This window comes from Coloeus monedula (genome assembly GCF_965178545.1).
Source record: "Coloeus monedula genome assembly, chromosome: Z".
Lineage (NCBI taxonomy): Eukaryota > Metazoa > Chordata > Aves > Passeriformes > Corvidae > Coloeus > Coloeus monedula.
In genome coordinates, this window is record NC_138822.1 from 34,467,153 (window position 1) to 34,490,280 (window position 23,128).

General features: G+C 37.6%; 1 protein-coding gene across 1 annotated transcript in view; it reads right to left on the reverse strand.

Annotated features, from left to right (window-relative positions):
• Nucleotides 1-23,128, reverse strand: part of GLIS3 (GLIS family zinc finger 3) — a gene marked incomplete at its 3' end in the record, with an annotated part of 121,033 nt that overhangs the window by 20,654 nt on the left and 77,251 nt on the right. Inside the window, exons 3-5 of the mRNA XM_082300957.1 lie at nt 22,783-22,944; nt 21,294-21,404; nt 4,010-4,151 (exon numbers count right to left, since the gene is read on the reverse strand). Coding sequence (XP_082157083.1) covers nt 4,010-4,151; nt 21,294-21,404; nt 22,783-22,944 — 415 coding nt within the window. The remainder of the gene's footprint in view (nt 1-4,009; nt 4,152-21,293; nt 21,405-22,782; nt 22,945-23,128) is intronic.

Consider the following 23,128-nt stretch of genomic DNA (forward strand, 5'->3'; position numbering starts at 1 on the left):
ATGCTCCTAAAAAAGTGAACCCAAACATTACATCAATTTTTGGAAAACCATTAAGTTGTCTCAAAATAGAAATTATAAACTCGTAAAACTGGTAAATAAAAGGGCAAGTCTGAGGGGAAGTAAACTATCCTCCTTAAACTAAGATAGTGTTATTAACACATTTTGCCCCCTGGAATGCATGTATGGTCCTACCCGGGACTACAGCACATTTAGCAGGAGTTCTAGATATGTATGCAATACTTAAATTCAGCCCGAAAGGTGACAACAGACATCCTCTTCGTTATTGGTAGTCCTACATTACTGCTCCTTTTGCATCCATTCCCTATGCAGCAAATACAATTCTGTTTTTCACAGCAAGGGCCATTCATGTGTCAGTTTTTCCTTCTCATTCTTCTATTTTTCTTACAGGAATGAGCTGCAACTATTTTCCAAGGCTGTCACCCTTAACAAACTACTTTTTTTAAAAAAAAAAAAAGACCACTTTTTTTGAAAAATACAGACTGCTTTTTTCTCAGACATCTCTTAGGGAGTTTTACTCACTAGGACAATTGCTTTAATAAAATTCTTTCATTATTCCTGAATGTGTCCTTATCCTCTACCTGCCTGTTGTACCTACCTACTTTCTTAACATTACCTTAGATACAAACTCCTGGGGGATTGGATTTTTTGGAGCACCCAGCTTGGTACTATTTCAGTGGGGAAAAAAAACCAAAGAAAGGTGTTACTTAAGCAAAGCACAGCCAGTCATACACATAGAAGTAGTTAGGTTGAAGTTTCACAATACAGCATAAGACATTATTTTAAAAATACTTAGAATTCAAAGAAGTTCTGTAACTTTACTGATACAATTTTAAAATTTCAACTTACAAAGAAAATCATGCAGTTGACAAGCTTTAGAAAGATCTTCTCCTTGCTCTGGAGCAGAGCTGAGTGTGATATTCAGTAACTGCTTATAAATGAATTACACATTCTGGCTTATGGTTAAATATGAAATGGTCAAGTTTTATCCAATCAGCACAGTAAAAAGATGGGGTTTTTTCCTGCTGCATTATTTATGATTCTTCCAGTTCTAGTGACTCTAGATTGCTCTGTACAAAGTAAGTTCATACTATTTCACAGTAGAAAAAACATAATCCCCATGTTCTTATTATGAATGCATCACTCACATCTTCATTGTGTGAACTGAATAAACCCAAAAGCCTAGGTACTGTTCAAAATTAAAACCTAGATGCTATCACAATGCTTAGCCCTTAGTCTGTCCACTTGCTTTAGACCCGTAAGTGTAATTTTGTGTCATTTTTAAGCAAACGATCTGTCATGCTCCTTCACTGTATTAGTAAGATTATACTCAGTTTGGATTTCTTCTATGAAGTCATAAAGACTACAAGATAAGAAAAAACATTTTTGGAGATCTAACTTCAAGTAATAGATAAATAATAAAAAAGATTGTTGTATTTCGTTTAAATGTGTCTGTGTTTATAGATTCTGTATTTTAACAGTACTGAGAAACTGTACAGTGGTTACTACAGGTGTTCCACTATGTAAATGAAAATGGAATTTTGCATCTAAACATATACTTTTGACATTTCTTACTTATTTCTAATACTTTGCTTTCAAACATTTATTCTGTAGATTTCTTCTACAGGAAATAAAACCTATCTTTGCTTGAAATGTGCATCAACATAAGCCAAGTCACTTTCAAGTAGGAAAAGTTTGATTTGACATCACTGGAAGAATGAAGATCTACTTTGCCTTCTACTTTAAAAGTAGCACAGAGATATTTCAGCTAATATGCTGTCTCAAACAGTACCCAGTAAAAATAATTTATTTAATTTTTCAGAAGTCTCCGAGCTGTTAACTATATTTATAAAAAAAAAAAATTGTTTCCAGAGAATTTTGTAGGGCAGCTTCTCTGAGGCAGGACACTTATGCTTTTGTGTATTTTACTTTTCTGTCTGTGGGACATGAATAATTTTCATGTTGCCCTTTCAGTAAAATAATTCCCTGCCTGTTGGAGGGAATGTATTCACATAGTATATTATTCTGTAGCAGCCCTGTGAGTAGTTAATGAAACAATTAATTTCAGATGGGTTTGATGGTTGTCAAAATGGAGTGACACGGATTGATCTATACCTGACGTAGTACCCTCAGTTAACTGGTATGAAACAACACAAGTGAATAAAACTACAAGAAATTTGCCAAGTTATAGACAGCTGGGAACACATGTAAGAGAAAACAGATTATTCCTTACACAGAAATTAATGCTGATAAGAGTACGTTGATTAATTACCATAAAAATCAATTTACCATAAAAAAATGTCATACAACAGGAAGCAATGCCAGGAAAGAAACTACCAAAATAAATTATTATACCAAAGAATGTTCATAGTTAGCAGTGCTGCAAAGACAAGGCATGAATGAGACTACAGAAAGTAATGTCTCAGTCTCAGAAGCTGTCTGTGAGACATCATGACTGCAGACAATTGCCAGCTAAGGGCCGGCTGGAAGCAACAGCTTTACCCAGCTTGTCCTGGGCAGCAGTCCTTGTTCAAGCCACTGTCAGCCTGTGTTTGACTGACCCAGCAGACAGACCTGGACACTTAATCACAGCCTGGAAGCTAGAGAGGAGTGCTTAAAAAATTGCTGTGGAAATCTCCTGTGAGAATATCCTCAGTTTCTGAAAATCTGATCACAGCTCATCTGGCACACTGTCCCATCCCAGCTTCCATTCTGTCTAGGAACTTGAAAAAAAGTGAAAAGCTGAGTCTATTATCTCTCAGTTTTGCATGTTACACTTGGTAAAACCATTAAATAATTTTTTTAAAATCCCAACATTCCTCCCTATCCAACTCCCTCTCAATGAACAATGTAAAATAAGCAACTATAACCAGCAACATGTTCCTAGAGGTCCTCTGGCCAAAATCATATCTCTAAGATATGAAATTTCCCTTTTCTTTCACATAGCAAATGTCACACTCACTCTGTATTCAGACTAAGGCATTTAAAAGTTAACAGCATACAAGTAATAGCAACTACTTAATAAACTAGAATACAATCAGTCACAGCTTTAAATGTCCTGATTTTTGTCATATAAACCTACATCATCACCAACTATTGTACAACTCAGCCTTGACAAACATATGAAATAGAATTGATAGCTCTACAAGCCTCTCAGTAAAATAAAACCACTTATTGAAGTGGCTACTTCATATAATGTAATTTTCATTACTGCAGATAACATCAATGAAGCCAATTCATTCACTTCCTACATCTGGTTCTCACTTAAAAGTTGAAGTGATAAAAGATGTAATGCGTTCTGCCTGAAAGTTAAAAACAGATGTCCTCACAACTATTAAAATACTGCATTAAAAATGTTAACATCCTGCCCATTGTGAATATCCTACCCATCTCCCTCTTGAGCTTTGAGATTTATTATCATTCATAACTTACCAATTGTTTCAAATTTATTTGAAATGCGAACAACAATTGTACAATTGTAGGCAGGTATGACAAAGGTATTTTAGTAGGAAAATCTCAGATATTTAACTGAAACAATACGATTATTACATTTATAGTATCAATGTGTTTATTGTATATTTATAGTCAAAATATGTGAGCACATAATGAAGCATTTCAGTTCCTTAATGTAGATCAATTGAAAAACTGATATGTGATCCACAAATAAGGCAGAGGAAAAACAGTGTGATTTTAAATGAAGCTTAATGTGTTCAAGATGTCTACAAGGAATGGTAGAAGTGAATTGGTAGCAGAATCAAATGCCTATAGAGCAAAAACATCCCTCTATGTTGCATTAGGTCTTTTCATGGATATGTATGATTTGTCCAAAAAACTTATAAAAACATGCTTAAAATCTTTTTTTATATTACTTTTCATATTCTAGCCTTCTTATGAGATAGATATGGATTTAAGAGTACATTCTACTCTGCAAAATTATTCCTAATATTAAGCAAGCAATAATACAGCAGTTTTTATCTGTCTTATTCTATACCTGGGTAAATATCACAAGCAGGCCCTGGGGAATGTCCCATGGTATTATCTACAGCATCATGTGGTGACAGGGCTGGCTGGAGGGGCTGGATTGCAAGGCAGTCATTCAGGATGTCCTGGCCAAGCTCCGAGCTTGATCGCAACTGAAAAACAAGAGAGAAAAAAAGAGGAAATTATAACAAAAGGTGGACAAAAGAAAGGGAAAGTAAGGGGAAATCCTTACGACAGTGAAAAATTATAATGAAGAAACGTTGAGGTTAGAGAAAAAATGGAGCACAATCAGAAATCTTCTCTTTTAAATCCTGATTAATACCATCCTTTCATTCCAGCAGGCATTTTTTGAATCAGGGGAATAAAACACTTCCAGATGCTTAACAAGATTGTGCTGAGGAAAAGGACTACTTGTACAGGTAGGATCCTGGACAGATGGACTTTGCTTTGCTCTCTTGTCACACACTGCAAAAGAGAAGAGCGTCCTAGTTAATGGGCTTGGAGATTTATCAGATGTCTGACATTGCTTATGTCAGCAGAGGGGTACTATAATGATATTTTCATGCTGTTTTAGTGTCCTGAGCTGCCCCACTGCAGGACCAGAAGAGCAAAGGTGCCCGTAACACTGAAAAGGAGGGACTGGGAACAAGCAGCCAGGAGTGGTAATATACAGGCAAGTCACAACGGAAATGGGACCACTTCCTACGGACCAAAGTTGTCTTGAGACCCCATTCTTAAACTGTCTAGGACTACATCTGCTTCACATTACAGCAGAACTGTGAGTGCTCTGTAACTGCCAGTAATCCTAGCTGCATGCATGGCCACCTGCCTGTACCTGGTCCATCAACAGCAAGTCTGTTAATCTGGCTGATCACCAGAAAATTCTCTCTACAAACAATTAATAAACAAATTCATAACAAGAGTTTTCCTTTGGATGAAACTGGATGGAGAGTCTCAATGTGAGGCTGCAATAAAATACAGTAAAAAAATACAATTAAAAAAAAATCCCAACACCAAAATAAGGAAAAGGGATAAAGTCTGCTGCAGTACCCTAACAAGGATGACACAGTTGTAATGCCAAACTGCACCCTGAGGTTTAGGGCAGGTTATGGATGCTGCTGCAGGCTGCTGGGACTGATGCCTATCCTGATTTGCTGCCTGATGTTAATGTTATATATAACAAAAATTTGTCTGTTCCTTAAAGCCATTTTGGTGTATTCATTTAAAAGCCTGAAAAAGGAAGGTCTGTGTTTACAAGCACGTGGGCTACTGCAGTGGCTGAGATGCCCATAAATATCCTGTCCTATCATCCAGGTTCATGCAGCATCATAGAAAGAACCCTGACCTAGTGCACTTGGATGTGCTGTACTTTCCCAAGAAGCAAATCTCACAGAGGCAGCTGAGCCTTCTCCTCTCTTGTTTGGTGCCATGGGGGGTGAGCAGGTAACAGTTAACTAGAACATAACCTCTAAAAAACTCTTAAGGGGAGGAAGAGGAACAACAAAACTAATTTCTGCACATCCTATACTCAGAAATGAGTCACAGAATGGTTTGAATTTGAAGGAACCAAGTTCCAACACCCCTGCCACAGGCAGAGACACCTTCTACTAGATCAGGCTGCTCAGAGCCCCATCCACCCTGGCCTAGAACTCCCCAGGGATGGGACAAATGAAGAAAGAAGAGTAAGAGGAAATTATTTGAGATGCAACCATAAAAAGAACCTTAGCCACAAGATGATCCTTGTGCCAGAAAATGCTGATAAACATTCAAATTACTATCGATAATATGCACTGGCGTAAAACCATGGCAACTGAGTGGAGAGTTGGTCTTACACATCATAAGCACCTGACCCTGTAGCTGGAGATGCTACATAGCCTGTGACACCTATGCACACACTGTGCATGCTGCAGGTGATTCCTTCTCTTAAAAACTTAGACAGTCATTACTAAGCCCCAAGGTACACTACTTCTCCGGGGTATGTTTGTTATTCTAGAATTGTAGGGAGAGAGAGAATGGATAGGGAAAAGGGAGAAGGGGAGAAATACCCTGACAGATGGTTTTGTTATCCATATTTACAATCTGTTATAAGTACAAATGTTTCTTCCAGTTTGGCACACGTCATTGTCTGCTATTACCCAGTAATTGTGCTAGGTTTGCTGCTATCACTAGTAACACGGCTTTTTCATGAAACTAAGTGCTTGTGAAATTAAATGTCAAATATATCCTCATTCAAATTCTTACAGTTACATTATTATTAAGCATTATGTGAATTTAAATTTCTATGGAATCTAAAGTGTATATAATATGAAAAATCTGACTTCTATAGAAGAATCAGGATTCTATCACACAGAATACACAATCACAGAAGTTGCCTGTGTAAAGTTGACTGTGTGTTTCTTTTTAAGAAATGGACCAATTTTCTGTATCAGATGGCACTCATGGATAAAATGGTGAGAAAAACAAGAAATGGAGAGCTAAGTATTTATGCATTAGTTACAAGAATTAAATAAATCTTGTAAAATAAAATAGGCAACCATCTATTTTACAGATTTTTCTATTTTGCACTGTTCAGGAATCTTGCATTCATAAATCCTTTGCTATTTAGAACAAACCTATCCTGACAATCTGTGCTGGCATAAATTTTCTGGCTTTTCAATGCTTATAAAAATGAAGAAAACCTAGGACCATCAACAAAAAAACAAAACAGAGCAAGAAACACTGTGAGACAGCTGTGATGTGATTTCTGAGGGTAGTTCTTATTTCATGCATTGGCTGTTGTCGATTAGGATTTACAACCACAAGGGCTAGAAATAGATATGTTGTAAACTTACATATGCATACATACATGCAAATGTATGTATTACAATATGCATTATTATATGTATATAATGTGTAATTTTAGAATGACAAGATATGTGTTTAATGTACATATGATGAAATATCCTGAGCAAGAGGTGGGTATTCCACTGACTTGTGCAACAGCAGATGCACACTGCTAATTCAAATTGCCACTGAAAATACTAGCACAGGCCTTCCATATTAACTCTCCCCAGATAACAGATGCTGGGAAAAATTTTATCATTCCCTGCTGCAGGGTATGCATGTGATTTGCTCTTTTAAGAGTAATTACTGTGGTACCACTGAAAAGAGGAGAGCAAGGACTAGAGGAGCCTTCCCTACCCTACTCCTTGAACAGCAGGACCAGAAATGGGTAAATTTCCTGTAGCAGACCCAGCCATTAAATGACAGCTGCTGCCCAAACTACACACTACTGGAAAACTCCATTTCCAACCATTACTGTTTTCTCTTGACAGAGGCAGTAGCAACAATTTCTTTGGTTATTGGTCCTCCTTCCTCTGCCATTTAAAGCTCATCTTCCTTCCAGTGTTTTCCCAGATCTTTTCTCCATAAGGAGGCACAAACTGTGGCATTTTTGGAACAAAATAGAGGGCAAAACACAGATGCTGGTTCAAATACTGTTGATCAAGGCATTTCTTTTTCCTGTAAAGGCATTGAGAGTAAAACCCCACTCTATCTCAGTCAAGTATTTTTACATATTTCACAAAAACTTGTAATTTAAAGTTTTCACTGAAACCAACTTGCATTTTGACAAATGCAGGGAAATCAGAGCTATGACTTTTCTTTAGTATGTCAGGAACCACAGAACAGACAATGAAAAGACAGTTGATCTTAAAACCAAGCAAAAACCATGAACCATTCTCTGCAACCCTAGGATTTTATCTTCAGTTAAAAAAGCCATAAAGGAGAAATAATAATTGACCAGATATAACTGCTGCTGTCTATTTCTTGCTCCGTTTTAACAATACCACTTTTCTTTTCCAGCCTGGACTGTAGCCTTATCATTCAACTGCAAAAGAAAGTTGACGCTCTTTGACATCTACATGAATCCTATCCCAGCACAGATCTCCCAGCACTGTGACTGAAATGTGTCACTACCCCATGATCATCTTGCTTCTCTCATGATCACTCAGCTGAGCACCAGTACAATCATGCTGGGACTGAAAACTTGGCAATCTGTTTTTAAGAAATGTATGGTTATGAAGTTACCTCACTGAATGGTGAAATCAATAACTGACAATTCTACCATGCTGAGCACAGCCATTTTCTGTGTGCTGTAATATAAACTAAATTTATGGCTGACCAAAGTTCAAATTAACAATCAATTGCTCTGCTCACTTAAAACTTTTCTGTATTTGATATTTGTTCCAAATAATAGTTTTTGACTTTATTAACTCAATTTTATGGTAATACTTGTGAAGTTTCATATTTGGAAAAACAGAACCATTTCCATTATCACAATGTGGCAGTTTTTTCTAATATACAAAACAATCTGTCAGTCATGATTTACAACTGTTTTACTTCTGTGACAATCAGCTAATGTTTATCGCCTTTCAGAACAATGGATGGAAATTCTACTCCTGTACATTTTGCATATGAATAAATAATTACCCAAGATTAAATGAAACAAGCAGAAGTAATTAGAAGGGAGTAAGATTCTTATTCCTCAGTTTTCAATTTCATTACACTTGAGTTCAAAAGCAGAGGCATGCTGTTGATTTCATGAGTGACATAATTCTGGAGAAAATGTCTCCTTACAAGAAAAGATCCTTTTTTTCATGTTTCTCTCACCAGTGTGTGTTTTATCTGAGATCTGCATGTTTTTATACCACCTGGCTAGTTTCTTCAGCATTGCTGCTGTATAACAGAAGTCAGACACCATCAAGGAAAACTTACAATAGTTGTGTTTATGAATACACTTCATAAGAAAAGAAGCAGTATAGTTTGAGAAATCCTAAGCCACACAAAATTGTTCACTAACTTCAAAACCTGCCTATACGTATTCAGATTAACTTGATTAATTCTTCACCAAAGTCCAGAACTCCTTCCGTCATTCAAACATGCCAGTTATCTCATCAAATCATAGTATTTTAAATCTTGCTTACATAAACATGTGCTTAATGGATTATATATGCATGCTGTGTACCTAGTAGAGTATTTACATATGTGAGACATTAGTGATAGTCTATTTATTTTATGCAAGTTAGATATGTGTCTGCCATGTCTAAAACCAGCAAAAAACCCCTAAATACTGCTATGTTTCATTGACAGGAATTGTTTTACACTAACTGTGATAGCTCTATAGATGTGGTTTTGTTTTGCGTATAAAGACAAGGAGGAATTTCTGCTATTCACATGGTCTTTGAATTAAGCTTACTAAGAAATATTTGTCATATACGAAGTCAGTAGTTTTTACTCATTTTTATTGTCTGTAATTTAAGCTGGCATTGGGAGAGTGAAGCACAACCTGTCTACACAGAGCCACATATTATACTAGCTTTTCTGAAGGAGTAGCCAGAATTTAAAATTTACTCGTACAGTTAGAGTAAAATTATGTCTTGTTAGTATCATGACATTGCGAGTACATAGATGTCCCCTCTAGAAAATTACAAGTTCACTGTGAAGTGATGCTGTAAGACAGTATTTACTCATATTACAGTTTTGCTTGCTAGATACAGTTCACCCTTTAACTCAGAAAGATCAGCTTCAAGGTCCACTGCTTTCTTGCACAGTACGAAACCTTTCTCTCAACAGAAAATGACACAGAATCAATAAAAATTGTCCTAATTCTTGCTTCCGGAGGCTTCAGACTTCTTGGGGCAAAGAAGCAATGCAGACAGAAGGGATCCCTCTGTACCTTTTTTTTCAGTGAGTCATCTGTGCAGGACTTCTAGAAAGAAATGTTCTGCTAATTGTCTACCACAGCTTTCACATATGTGTGCGTGCTTGTGTGTGTGTGAGTGTGCTACTTTTCCCTGCTTTTACATTCTATTTCAATTAAACCCTTGGCCAGAAAAACAATAAAAATCAAGTTAAACTAGCCTGTCTGCACAGTAATAATGTTAGGTTTTATGCAGGAAATAGTTACTTTTGTTACTCTCAAAGTTTTGCTATATTGAACATTTCAGTTCAATACAAAAATGGTTTCCATCTTAATGTTCTAGCATAAATCAGGAAAACATACTAAAAAGCATCTTGCATTGAGAATCAAAAGGACTTGGAACCTACACAATTAGATAACTTTGGCAAATTTCAAGTTGAGAAGAAATTCTGATTTTAAAGCAATACTACAAGAGGAAAACATGGTTGAATTAAGACTGACAACACTAAAATTAATTCTACTCTTATTATATATAGAAAAGAGAATTTTCTTTTGATTGGTATTATTCTAATTTGAGGAATATTTTGGATTATATCATTACTAAAATGATACAGACCACCAAGAACACCACTTTAAGGGGAAAAATTGCAGCTGGGCCAGATCTGAAAGGAAACTTTGAATAACAAAATCCAACTGAGAATCTTAGTTTAAAGAAGGGAAGTACAGTTTGAGAGAGTGCAGTGGCCTTTTTCTAAAATAAACAAAAAAGCCACAGTTCTGCTGAAAATTGATTATTATTTTGCTTCACACAACTAAAAAGCACCCATACAGATGTTTGCACACACACACACTTATTACTTCTCTGACAGGTCCCATATCAGATTGTATCAAATCTGAAATGTTATATAAATTATACCTATGACCCTTTCTATTTCATCCTCTTTTTCAGGCAGTTCCAAGAGGCTTGTAGCTGATTGTTGTGTGAACATCAGTCTAATAGCTGACCTGTTCATATTCAAAAAGCAGGAAAAAACCTACTGTTTCATGCCAGAGGGATTTGGGGATATAGCTATTATATGATATTGCTAAGCATCAGTTTTTCCAAGTAAGTGCAGCCTGACAAAGAAAACACTTGTACTGCAGAATTTTTTGCTTTCCCTTTCCAAAAATATATCTGTTTGGCAAATTTTCACTTCATGAGAGGAAAATGGTGTAAAATAAACATATACTTATCCACCAGGTGCTTCATTTAACACAAACATATTTTTCTCCCCCTCACAAATTACCAAAAATTGCCATGAAAATCTGTAGATAATGTCAGCCATTGTTAGTATACAGAAAGAAAGGTTCTCATATTTTTTTTCTTTTTTTTTTGAACTGCACCATCCTTTATATAACATTGGCCTGCACTTCAAATATTTGATTTTGTATTTATCTCCACCAGAACCTAAGTGCATGCATGTACCAGGTCATACATGGAAATACTCTGTTCAAAATAATATCTTGATTAGAGCCTAGGACTAGAACTGAAAAAACTCTACCATTCAACTGTCATGAGATCAAAAGGATTAGCCTTCATGCATATGATTTTTACTTTTGTAAAGATTCCTCTGGAAATCCCTGTACATTTTCATTCACTGTCTGTGAGTTGTCCATTTAGTGTGCTACATGGCATGATACTGACATCAGCCAGATAGGAACTTTCTAACACAGTTTTGAGTATTAGAGAGCAGGCATTCTTTAGTGCAGCGTGCTGGTCACTCAGGGGATCCTTCCTCCAATTGCGCGTCCTGAGCATTGGGTGAACAGTGTTTATCATACACACTGATCACACATTCATTAGCTATCCCCCCTTACTAGCTGTTTATATTACTTTAGTTGACATAGTTGCACCCCTGATTAGAACTCCTTATAGGTTCTTTGGTGGTTTTCAATGTCCCATGTCCTTTTTATGTGGCTTGATCCCTGCTTTTGAGTAAGTGCAATATTGTTGTTTTGCATAACTTCTGCTTTGTCAGCAGAGCTGAGCTTGCATCCTGCTTGTGTTTTGCATGGCTTCTGTTTGCCTGAACTGCATCCTTCATCTATTTCTCCAAGGCTGTGCTGTTCTGTTCTACTCTCCTTATCAGAGTAAAATGCTGTTCTGCTCTACTGTCCTTATCAGGTGAGATGATAATGTGAAGTGTTGGCTAGGCTGGCACTGCTGACTTTCCAAGTTTCTACTGCCTCTGATTTACTGTTGAGCATTACTGTGTCAGGTTGGGGTTTCTGTTGTTCTTAAAGCCATAATTCAGCTTACAGAGCAGTCTCATAAGCAGCTGTGCCAGAGAAAGGGCAGAGTTCTGCATCACAGGGAGGAGAGAAATGGGCAGATGAAGGTCCTCCTCAAATGGGCACTGCCAGTGAGGCCAGTATATCACTGCTTCAGGAGCACTACTGAGGACTCCAAAATCAGTACTTGCCAATGCAGCTGCCCACACCCATATCCAACAATGTGAAATTGCAGAGGATGTCTCAGTCTGGAACAGGAACATTCATTGAGGACAGTACTAAAGACTTGAAGGGTATTTGTGCTGGTGTCAGGGTGCTGAATTGCAACCTCTTTGGCATCCTGTGCACAGTTTATAACTTGCTTGCTCAGACCCTGGTGATGCTTAAGGGGCATAATGAACTGGACAGTGCATTTAAAGCCCAGGCTGAAGAGTGACAGGCTAAAGAGAATCACAGAATTATAAAAACATAGAATAATTTAGGTTGAAAAACACCAGTATGGTCACCAAGTCCAAGTATACACCTACCACTGCCAAGTCCACCCACAGATTCTCTCAACCAGGCCATTGAAAGAAAGACTCCTTCTCTATCAAGACCATGTTCATGCATATGCTGTGGCACAGAAGTGAAGACAAAGAAATAGAGAAAAGGGTATTGTTTGATATCAAAACTGGACCCAAAAACATGATATGCTATGAGCATGCACTGACAGCTGTTTACAGAATTTTGAGACAATCTGGACTTTTTTTTTTGCCATGGGTGTAAATATAACGAGGGTGACAGCACTTGTTCTTTCTTTCTTGCACATTTTTCAGCACATCACACTGCCAGAGTACAAGCTCAGGACAGAAACCAAGTGCAGGAAGGAATCATCATATGGAATAACAATGTTAACGAGTAAGTAAAATGAATCAACAATCTTCTGGTTATAAAAATTGCCACAGCAGTCAGAATACTATGAAAATCACTGGGGGGGTTTCAACTTTTCCTTCTCCCAGGTGAGCAAAGTTCTAAATGTAGTGCTGGCAAAGCATAACCCCCACAATGGAGCTTCCATGAGAGGCATGTGCATCCCACCACAGCACACATCACTGCTGCTGCAGCAGCTGGCGCAGGGACAGGGCAGTCAGCCACACCAGAGCTACACTGCTTTCAGAGTCTGCTTTCCTGTTTCTCACTGGCAACACTCAAAAGAACTCATCATTCCTAGTCTCAAAAGTTTTCCAACAAATTGTATGATTAAATTCCTTAAACACTGCTGCCCATTCCTAATCCGTTTTTGCAAACTTCCCTTTCACGAAAAATTGCTGAACGCCATGGTGTCTGATTTATATTTCATTCTGAAGACAGGAAGTACAGGGATTAAAGTTGAGGATTAAAACACTTACTCTTTACTGCATTTTCTTCTGCAGAATAGTTTCTTAGTTGCCATGGGCACTGCTCACTGACCCCTCGCCCCTGAATGCACTTCTTTTTGCATCGGTGACATTTTTAAAGTGGATTCCATAGAGAACAAATGAGGGAAAATATCCTTATTTTCAACTACTCTCAAAGCAAGAAAATAGATTGGCTTCTCTTTCAAACAATTCTCTCCCTTTTGCAATTTAAACAGTGAAATCTGAACCAAGTCTGGATAAGGTCAAGCAAAAACTGAAAGATGCAGAAGCAGCTTATCTCATATGGTAGTATGTTCGCTCCCCATGTGGAAGGTATTCTCAAACAGAGCAGTTCCTCCAGATTAATATAGTCACATAATGGAGACTGTCACTGGTAATTAGCTTAGTGCCTGAATGACCTTCTGAAACACCAATGGTGTAATGCTCTAACCCTCCTTGGCTCCCTCCTTTCTCATCAGTTGAACCTTCTGAGCTGGAAAAAAAAATTAATTTCTTTCATGTAAGAAACGCAACAAGCACTGTGTTTCTTGAGTTGCAAAGAAAGCTTAGTTCAAATACTGAAAAAGAAAGGAAATGAAAGGAAAAAGTGGAAACCCATCATGCAATTAATACATAAAAGATACCAGCTTAAAAAATCCCCAGACACTATTTTCTTCTCATGTTATTCAAAAAATCTAAAGGCAGGTATAAAACTTTGGTTTTTCTAGAATCTTTAAACAAACTGGTAGCTTCATCAGTTGTGTGATAAAATCAATATGTAGTCACAATAAAAAGCCTGTTTCTACTGTACTGTAAAGCAATTAAAAAATGAACGGTCAAGAAGTGTAAAGCTGCAGCAAGAGGTCTGTATTATTTTGCTGAGGGAATAATATATTTGTTGACATAACCCACAAAATAGACATCCAGACAATCTCTCAAAACTTTATAGAAATTTCCATGTTCACCTTTTGAAAACACCTGTATGCCTTAGTTCCAGAGAAATTTTGTTCAATAGGTGAATATTATGACTTTAAGCAATAGGGTTTTTTCGTATTTCTTGTTTTCATTGTAAGGTGGAAAGGTTTATATATCATAACTTCAGGTTGGGCTGAGAAGTGTTTGAAATCATCCCTGGGGGAAAGGACTTGGAGGCGATGATTGACAAAAAACTCCACATGAGCTGGTAATGTGCACTCACAGCCCAGAAAGCCAAACGTGTCCTGGGCTGCATCCAAAGCCCCGTGGGCAGCAGGGCCAGGGAGGGGATTCTGCCCCTCTGCTCTGCTCTGCTGTGGTGAGACCCCACCTGCAGTGCTGCATCCAGCTCTGGGGTCCCAGCACAGGAAGGATGTGTATTGGATTGAGTCCAGAGGAGGCCACAAAGTTCGTCAGAGGACTGGAGCACCTCTCCTACAAGAACAGACTGAGGAAGTTGGGACTGTTCAGCCTGCAGAAGAGAAGGTTGCATGGAGGCCTCACAGCAACCTTCCAGTATCTGAAGGAGGCCTGCAGGGAAGCTGGAGAGGGACCCTTTTTCAGGAACTGTATTGACAGGACAAGGGTGACTGGCTTAAAACTGAAAGAGAGTAGGTTTAAATTAAATGTCAGGAAGAAATTCTTTACTGTGAGGGTGGTGAAACACTAGAACAGGCTGCCCAGAGAAGTTGTGGATGCCCCATCCCTGGAAGTGTTCAAGGCTGGATGGGGCTTTGAGCAACCTGGTCTAGAGGGAGGGGTCCCTACCCCTGGCACGGGCATTGAAATTAGGTCTTCTTTAAGGCTCCTTCCAAGCCAAATCATTATATATTCTATATACCTTATAGATTACAGGGCTCTAAGAGAGAAAAGGTGAACTGTTAGAAAATGAATTTAAAAACACAAGGCTTCAGAAGAATTCAGTTATTAAGATCTGCCTCTAAAGGTGAGGATTTTGTATCTCCTTTTTGCTAAAATGGGGATTGCACAGTGGGAGAAGAGGAATACCTGCAGGAACTTTATAAGCAAGGTTGCTTCTGTAAAGCCCCCTCAGTTCAGTCGGGAATCCTCATCAAGTTCAGCAAAGGCCACTCTGCAAGGCAATGCCAGTAATTGCTTTGGCCAGACAATTTATAGCCTTATCCCATCGTTTTCAATGTGCTCCACACCTAGTGTGGACTGTCTGCTCTACTACTAGCCTCTACTACAGTCTGAAGTAAGAGTGGATATGGCTGAGGTGTCATACTGCTTGCTTCATCTCAGCAGTGCAGTCTATCACCATTTTTCTCATCATGATCAGGAAAAGCATTATGAAAACCTACCATTGTTAGCTGATCAGTTTTGGAAGAGCAATAAATGCAATGGGGAAGGGATCATGCATTAATAGCAGCAAGATCAGAGAAATTCTGATTGCCTTCTGTCCTTTATTCCTGCACAGCAAAATAAAAGCTGAAAAAACCTCCTTCCAGTCAGATGTCACAGGAAGAAATGATAGAAGCATCCATTGTCATTGGGATAACATTTTGCTAACTTCCCAAAAGTGACTGTTCAGCCATCATTTTACAGCTGACCAATCTGTGTGAAAAAGGAAAATTATAGGACGGAAATAAATCAATCTAGAAGCCATGCACATACCCCTTATCTCTATTGGTCTCATCACTCCCTCCATTCCTTAGTGATTTGGTGCATGCACCATATAAACTACAATTAAAAAAAATCTCCATAATGTCTAGATAATTTTTAGAAATATCCTTTGGGCTGCCTTTTCTAAAGCTATGCCTCTATGATATTTGATTTTTGGCAGAGACAGTACAAACATTTTTGTCTCAGAAAAAAACCAGAAGAATAAACATAATTCCTGTGTTAAGCTAAGACTAAATAGTAACCTAGGAGTGTCACTGATGCATCTGCTGAGGTGTTAACCTATCTGATCAGCTGAATCCTTGTATGGGCTCCTCAAGACCCATTTGAATGATCTAAGATGGTGCAGGTTTACAGAACAGACAGCTTTTAGAGGCAATTGTCAGGTAAGCATTCAATATCTCAAAGCTTGTCTAAATAATATATCTGACCTATAAATAATTTAAATGAAAAGAACAAAGATGTGATCTGGTCACTGTTAGAACTGCCAAGGAATCAAAGGCTGGTGAGATGAAAGAGGAAATTATTTGGTATAAATCATCCTCCAATTCAAAGTCCAGACTTGGACTTTTGCATTCCCTTTAGCTGATCTTGTTTATGTCAACTGTTCAAATTTTCTCTTCCTTTTTTTCACAAAGATGGAGCTATCTTCATCTATTTCACTTTCTTTTAATTAACTAGAAACAATCTTTCAAATCTTCGTGGGGTTTGGGTTTGTTTGGTAGGACACATTGGCTTAAAGAACTATTATATATGACAACAGCTATTCACTGGTATGGATAAAATTAAAACTATCTAAAAGCATAGCCACTGCATTGTTCCAATGATAAGGTCAATGTTACTGAACTGATCTTGTCTTTGCCAAACAGCTGCACAAAATTAGAGCAATCTTTTGTCCTTTTTAAATTGTCTCTCATCTATTTGAAAATGCACTTTTTTAAAAGAGAAAACCTTTAAGAAAGGCAATGCACATTGCAGATATTCATGACAACATCTACACAAAGCCAGTGGAGAGTCCATTCCATTCTGTTCACAGTGGGAACTGCACTGCATTATTTGAAAGTGAATTAAATATTTTCTTTAGATTCACAAATACAGATTTCTTCAGCATGACTGCTACAGAAATAGCAAATTACTTTTCATGGTATACTTACATGGAAAAGACAATGATCTCATACTTATACAAGGCTGAGTGCTAGGTGACACAACAAATGGATCTTCATGAAGAGCATAATGGTGGTATTGACCTTCTATACAAGTTTCAAACTGGGTCTCTCTTACAAAGAATGCTGAGAGTTGGGCCTGTTCACCTTGAGAAGAGATGACACAGGGGACCCCATCAATACCTGTAAGTGTCTGAAAGGAGGGTGTCAGAGAATGGACCAGGCTCTATTCAGTGGTGCCAGGCAACAGGACAAGAGGCAATGGGCAGAAACTGACACACAGGAAATTCCACCTGAACATGAGCAAGAACTTCTTTACTGTGTGGGTGACCAGGCACTGGAACAGATTGACCAGAGAGGCTGTGGAGTCTCCCTCACTGGGGATGTTCAAGAACCGTCTGATGCAGTCCTGTGCTGTGTGCCCTGGGATGACCCAGAACAGGGAGGCTGAACCAGATGACCCACTGTGACCCCTTCCAACCTGACCCATTCCTGTGGTTATGTGTTCTAATAGCACAGGATCTGGATTGTGTTAATGATATGATATGGACATGATAATGAGTAGAATGATATGAATGGAACAGAACGACATTTTACTCTTATCAAGAACAGTAGAACAGAACAGCACAGCCTTGGAGAAATAGATAAAGGATGTAACTTAGGCAAACAGAAGCCATGCAAAACACAAGCAGGATGCCAGCTCAGCAAGGCTGACAAAGCAGAAGTTATGCAAAACAATGATATTGCACTTACTCAAAAGTGGGGGTCAGGGAACAGCCACCTAAAAATGACAAGGGACATTGAAGACAAACCCCAAGGAACCTATAAGGATATCTGATAAGGGGTGAGACCATGTAAAAGAAAGTAAAACATATACACCAAGTAAGGGTCAATAGCTAATGAACATGTGATTATTTTTGTATGATAAAGACTCTGTTTACCTGATGCTTGGATTCGATTGGAGACAGGATCCCCTGAGTGACCAGCATGCTGCAGTAAGGAATCCCTGCTCTCTAATACCCAAAACCATGTTAGAATGTTTCTATCTGGCTGACTGCGGTATCACTATGTTCCACAATTTCATTTTCATTTTCAACTTTAATAAAAAGAATTATGAACTAAAAGAGCTACGGATTCTTGATTTTGAATACAGTACCATCAGTTCACAGATGAAAGACATTTGTGCTTTACTGAAATCAAAAAAGTGTAGCCAACTGAAAATAAGCTTACTTGTCTAGCCAACTTACAGAAAAAATCTTTTAAGTTTTCCTGTCAAAGCTGAAATGAGAACAAGATTAAAAAGATAATACATTTCAAAAGTAATTGTAGTTGAGGGGCATGTTGTACATTAACATTCCTCTCAGCATCACTATAATCTCTCATTTTGGGTACTGTCTAGTTCTCTTTCACTGACTTCCTGGCTTAGAAGAAGCTCCATCTATCTTCCCAATGGGAAGATGAAATCCTGGCAGAGTCAGCAATTTTTCTTTTTTAAAATAAGATAATAAACACTGCTTTTTTATTCCACCAAAATAATTTAAAATTACAGACTTGTACCTAAAATATTTTACTAAAGATTTTCAGCATCTGTTCACAGATATTTACATGGTCTTTGTGTACATGTTTGCCCTCATTTTTATCAAGAATTTTTCAAATTACACAAAGATGATGAAAGCAGGCATGACTATCTTTACTCTCTCATGGCTCTGCTTTCCTTTGAAGAGTAAATGAAATTTTATTGTACTATCCATTAAATTGCTTTCATTAAATGCATTTGTGCTGGAATCTTCTTGTATACAGGATTTCATCTCATTACCTGGAGAGATTCCCAGTTAAATGTATTTAGTGAATAACTACGGAAGGGGAACAGTGACTGCATTATGGATTTGCAGGAAAGGCATTTTTGCCTTACATGGTAAGTCATAGACCTATATCAACAGAAGTTGCTTAAAATAATTGAGAGATGGAAATTTACCTATATCCCATTGCATAATCTGGCCCCATCTTAGAGATCCAAGGAAAGAGTCAAATACTTTGAAGAAACATCTACAGAATCCGGGGTGAAGACTCAATGTAAACATCAGCACAGCAAGTAGCTGATTCTACTCCTATGAATACACTTCATCTTGCTATTTAAGTCTGTGCAACATCAAAGACACATTTGCAGGTACAGTCTTGGAGAGCCAGCAACCTAAGACGCCACAACAATGTCACTTGGTATGCAGGGGGAGGTGAAAAGGAGGATTAAAACCAGTCAGGCACAATATATTAAAGGAATCCATGACTAACGGGGTGTGACAGCAAAGGGTTTCATTCTCTGTAACAGAATAGATCCCTACGGCTGGAAGTTATTAGTCCACTGTGTCTTTATCACCTTGGAATTTTTATGGTTATTTTTGATGAATTAACATTTTCGTAATTACTTTTTTGACATTAAGCCAATTTTCACTTTTAATTAAATCCATAAATAACCTTAATTCTTCAATAAAAGGGGTTTTGTTCTTATTTTTTGTTATTATTACTGTCAGAAAATATTTCAAATACCAAAGCATAATATTAGTTAGTAATTATAACTTCTCAAAGGTCCAGCAACAAACTATGTTGTACCTTGTAAACATTATGCAAACTTTATCTGTGTTTTAAGTATCTGGCTTGATAGAAGCCACAATATTTCTTTTGTTTTTGTAGAAGTTTGGCATATTTCTCCTTATATATATTAATATATCCCAAGTGACCAGTGAGCATAAATAAATCCTTATCAAAGAGGGATGAAAAAAATGGATAATTTTAAGTCTAGAGTGTGCTCAGAGAGAGTGAAGTGAGGAGTAAAAAGGGCCAAGTTTAAACTGTTTGGCACAAAGAGGAAATTAAAAATGAGCAAAATCAAATAGTGATTGAAATGCAAGAAGGAAAATCTGACATAGTAGTGCAACATGAGAAAGCAACAGAAGCAGTAACATGTTATTTCACCTTCAATGACAGTAACTCTACAGCAGAACTTTAATTACTATATTAAGGTCCATTATGCCAATTTTAATTGAGACATCACACAACTTCTCAGAACGCAATGCGCTGACCATGCTTGTAGGAGATGGTGTCTGGATGGCCAACTTGCACTTCTGGGACAGGCAGGACAAGGCTCACAGACCTCATTTGTCAGTCCTGCCTCTGGGCAGCATTCATAGGAACAAGGGAGCCAAAGAACTACTTACTAAGGTGAAAATGAATGCTTATTTACTTCATCTCTGATACAGGAGTGGACACACATAAGTTTAATGGAAATCCCTCATGAACACTGCAGGTCAGTTCCTACTGCCATGTCCTGCTTCAACAAACCACTGAATAAAAACTTACTCTTCCAGTTTTTATACTGCAGCTTTAAATACTGCCACTCAATGCTTCCAGTGCTGCACAAGTGATTTTCTTGCTACTTTCTGTGAATGGCTGTGCATTTAATCTTAAAACTTCGAAACTATAACTTGTTCTACATGGGGTTGACATCTCAAAGGTTTATCTGTCCCTCCCTTCATGCATGTTTCCATTTTATCAGAACCAGTTTCCTTTAAAATGAAAGCTTAGACTTTCAAACTCAATAATCTAAATAATCTAATGAAATAGTGCCAGTGATTAATACGAGCTATGATGAAAAACGCTCCCTCCCAAAAAAAATCATTCCCTTAGGTCACAACTCAGCTCTTTAGAGATGCACTTATACATATAAACAGTTGATGACTCGTGGACTTGATATCCACAGGGAATCAGCATTGTGAAATATCTTCGTGTTGGAAGTATCTGGAATATGGAAATAAAATTCAGAGCTTAATCTCACATACTGCCCTCATCCTTCCATCTGAGACTGGCCAGTATTTTGTAATATTGTGTATTTACCAAGTGGCAGAATTTGAAACCAAGCACTTCTGTTGGCAAAAATTATTTTTATTTGCCTTGTTATGTACACTTAGTGATTAACAATCACATCAAAAAACATAAATCTTTAAATCAGGTAGCCTCATTAAGCCAAAATTGAAATTATCTATATATGAACCACATCTAAATATAATTTGCTGGTTTTTCTAATTCATAGTCTGAAATCAACCCAAGTACTTGAAGATGCATTGAAACATCTAATACTATAACACTGATTTCTTCTCATAAGCTTTACACCAGTCAAGACAGTAGAAAAATTACCTTTTTCCTGACTTGTTGATCTTTGGAAGAATGGGCTTTCACATGCTTTCTCAGGGAACTTGGATCTGTGTACCGCTTAGTACATCCTGGAATCTGACATGCATAAGGTTTCTAAATCAAAAAGAAAAAGGATAAAGATGCTGTTTTATCACAAATTATTTTAACTCAGGAGAATCCTTTTTGAGCCTTGGGATGCTGCAAACCACACTAGTACAGAACAAAAATGTACATTATTACAAGCAGAGTGCTGGCAATTTGTTAGAGGGGGAAAGGATGAAGTAAAGCTTTTAAGGAAGACAAACAAAAGGAAAGCTTTCATTACAGCACCTTTCATTGTTACCTTTTTTTTCTAATCAGTACAATGAATATTGCTGGATATACTTACAATTCTTCCACCCTCAGAGCAATCTTTGACTTAATCAGAAATTACAGTCTTTAGTGAATCAGGTAAAGAAACTGCAGTAAAGGCCCAGAAAGACTGTTTAGGATTATAGAAGGATCTGCTTCAGGAAAAGAGAACAAGAATAAGTGTTAGTTTACTATATTACAAAGAAGGCAAGCAAAAACCAAACCAAGTATTGAATATTGAAGTTTCAAAAGTATAACATAAAAAAAAAAAAAGGCATTTTAATGTGAAGTACCAACCAACTGCTTCAGCTCACATTTTCTAATAATACTTCATTTTAGAAAAATACCTTGTCATATCTTTATAGTTTTCTTAAAGGAAAGCCCAATAAATCTAACTCATATAAATACCTCATCTTGAGTGTTCTAATCTGTCTGTCTTCCCTGAAGATTTGTAGGTTCACAATACAAAGTATTAAATGAACATTAGGTCAAACTGTTTCCTGAAATTAGCTATTTTGCAATCTATCCACTTATGTTTCACAAAGCATTTCTGAAAACACCTTGCACAAATAATTAACTTGCCAGCTATAGTATCAGCTATTCAAAATCGATAATTTATTTTTTAAACATCCATTTAACTCAAATGGCATTGTTTTAATTGTATTTCTGAACTCCTGCCCTTTGGAAACTATCTCTGTGAAAACATGATCTTTTGTTCTGAAACAGTTTTTCAAACAAATCTCAGCTGTGACTCAAATTTAAAGCAACAATCTGTTAGCATGAAAATTTTTAGATTAACAAAATTATTCTACCTCTCTTGACTTTCTGGTACATGTCCTAGCCTTAAGTTTTAGTCAAAGAAAAGGACTTATTATCGCAGATGGCTTCAGTTTCCCTAAATATCAACTAAGTGGGAGAAAGCTACTGCCTCTACCTGCAGCAAAGACCATGGAACTGTGGTCTTCTCATCAACTAGTTTGGTCCATCTTCTTGCATGCTTAGATTACTGGGTCACTTTTGAAGCAGCTTCAACAGCCTCATCAGACCTATCTCTTATGGGCTACCTGCTGTCACCAAGCTGGAGGAAAGGATCAGATGGTCTATTGTACAGGGGACTGCAATGGGACTGCTGTGTCCTTACAGTGTCCAGGTGTGTCCTCTGGTGCTTGGCGCGGTCACTGGAGTTGCTGAAAGCTTTCTGGCAGCCAGGGTGCTGGCAAAGGTACGGCTTTTCACCCGTATGGCTCCTTAAGTGAATCTTGAGATTTTCTAGTCTGGAAAAGGCTTTCTTGCAACCCTCAAACTAGAAAAGAGAGAGAAATTATTTGAAAGGAAAGCACAGACCTTAAACTGCAACAGCAAACGCCGAACAGGAGAGTAAAAGGGCATGCAGAGACCTCCAGCCTGCTATGGCTGGGTAGCTCCGCAGGGCCTGGCTTGGGTGTTGCTGCAGGGTTCAAACTATTTAGAGTGTAAAAATGTACCTA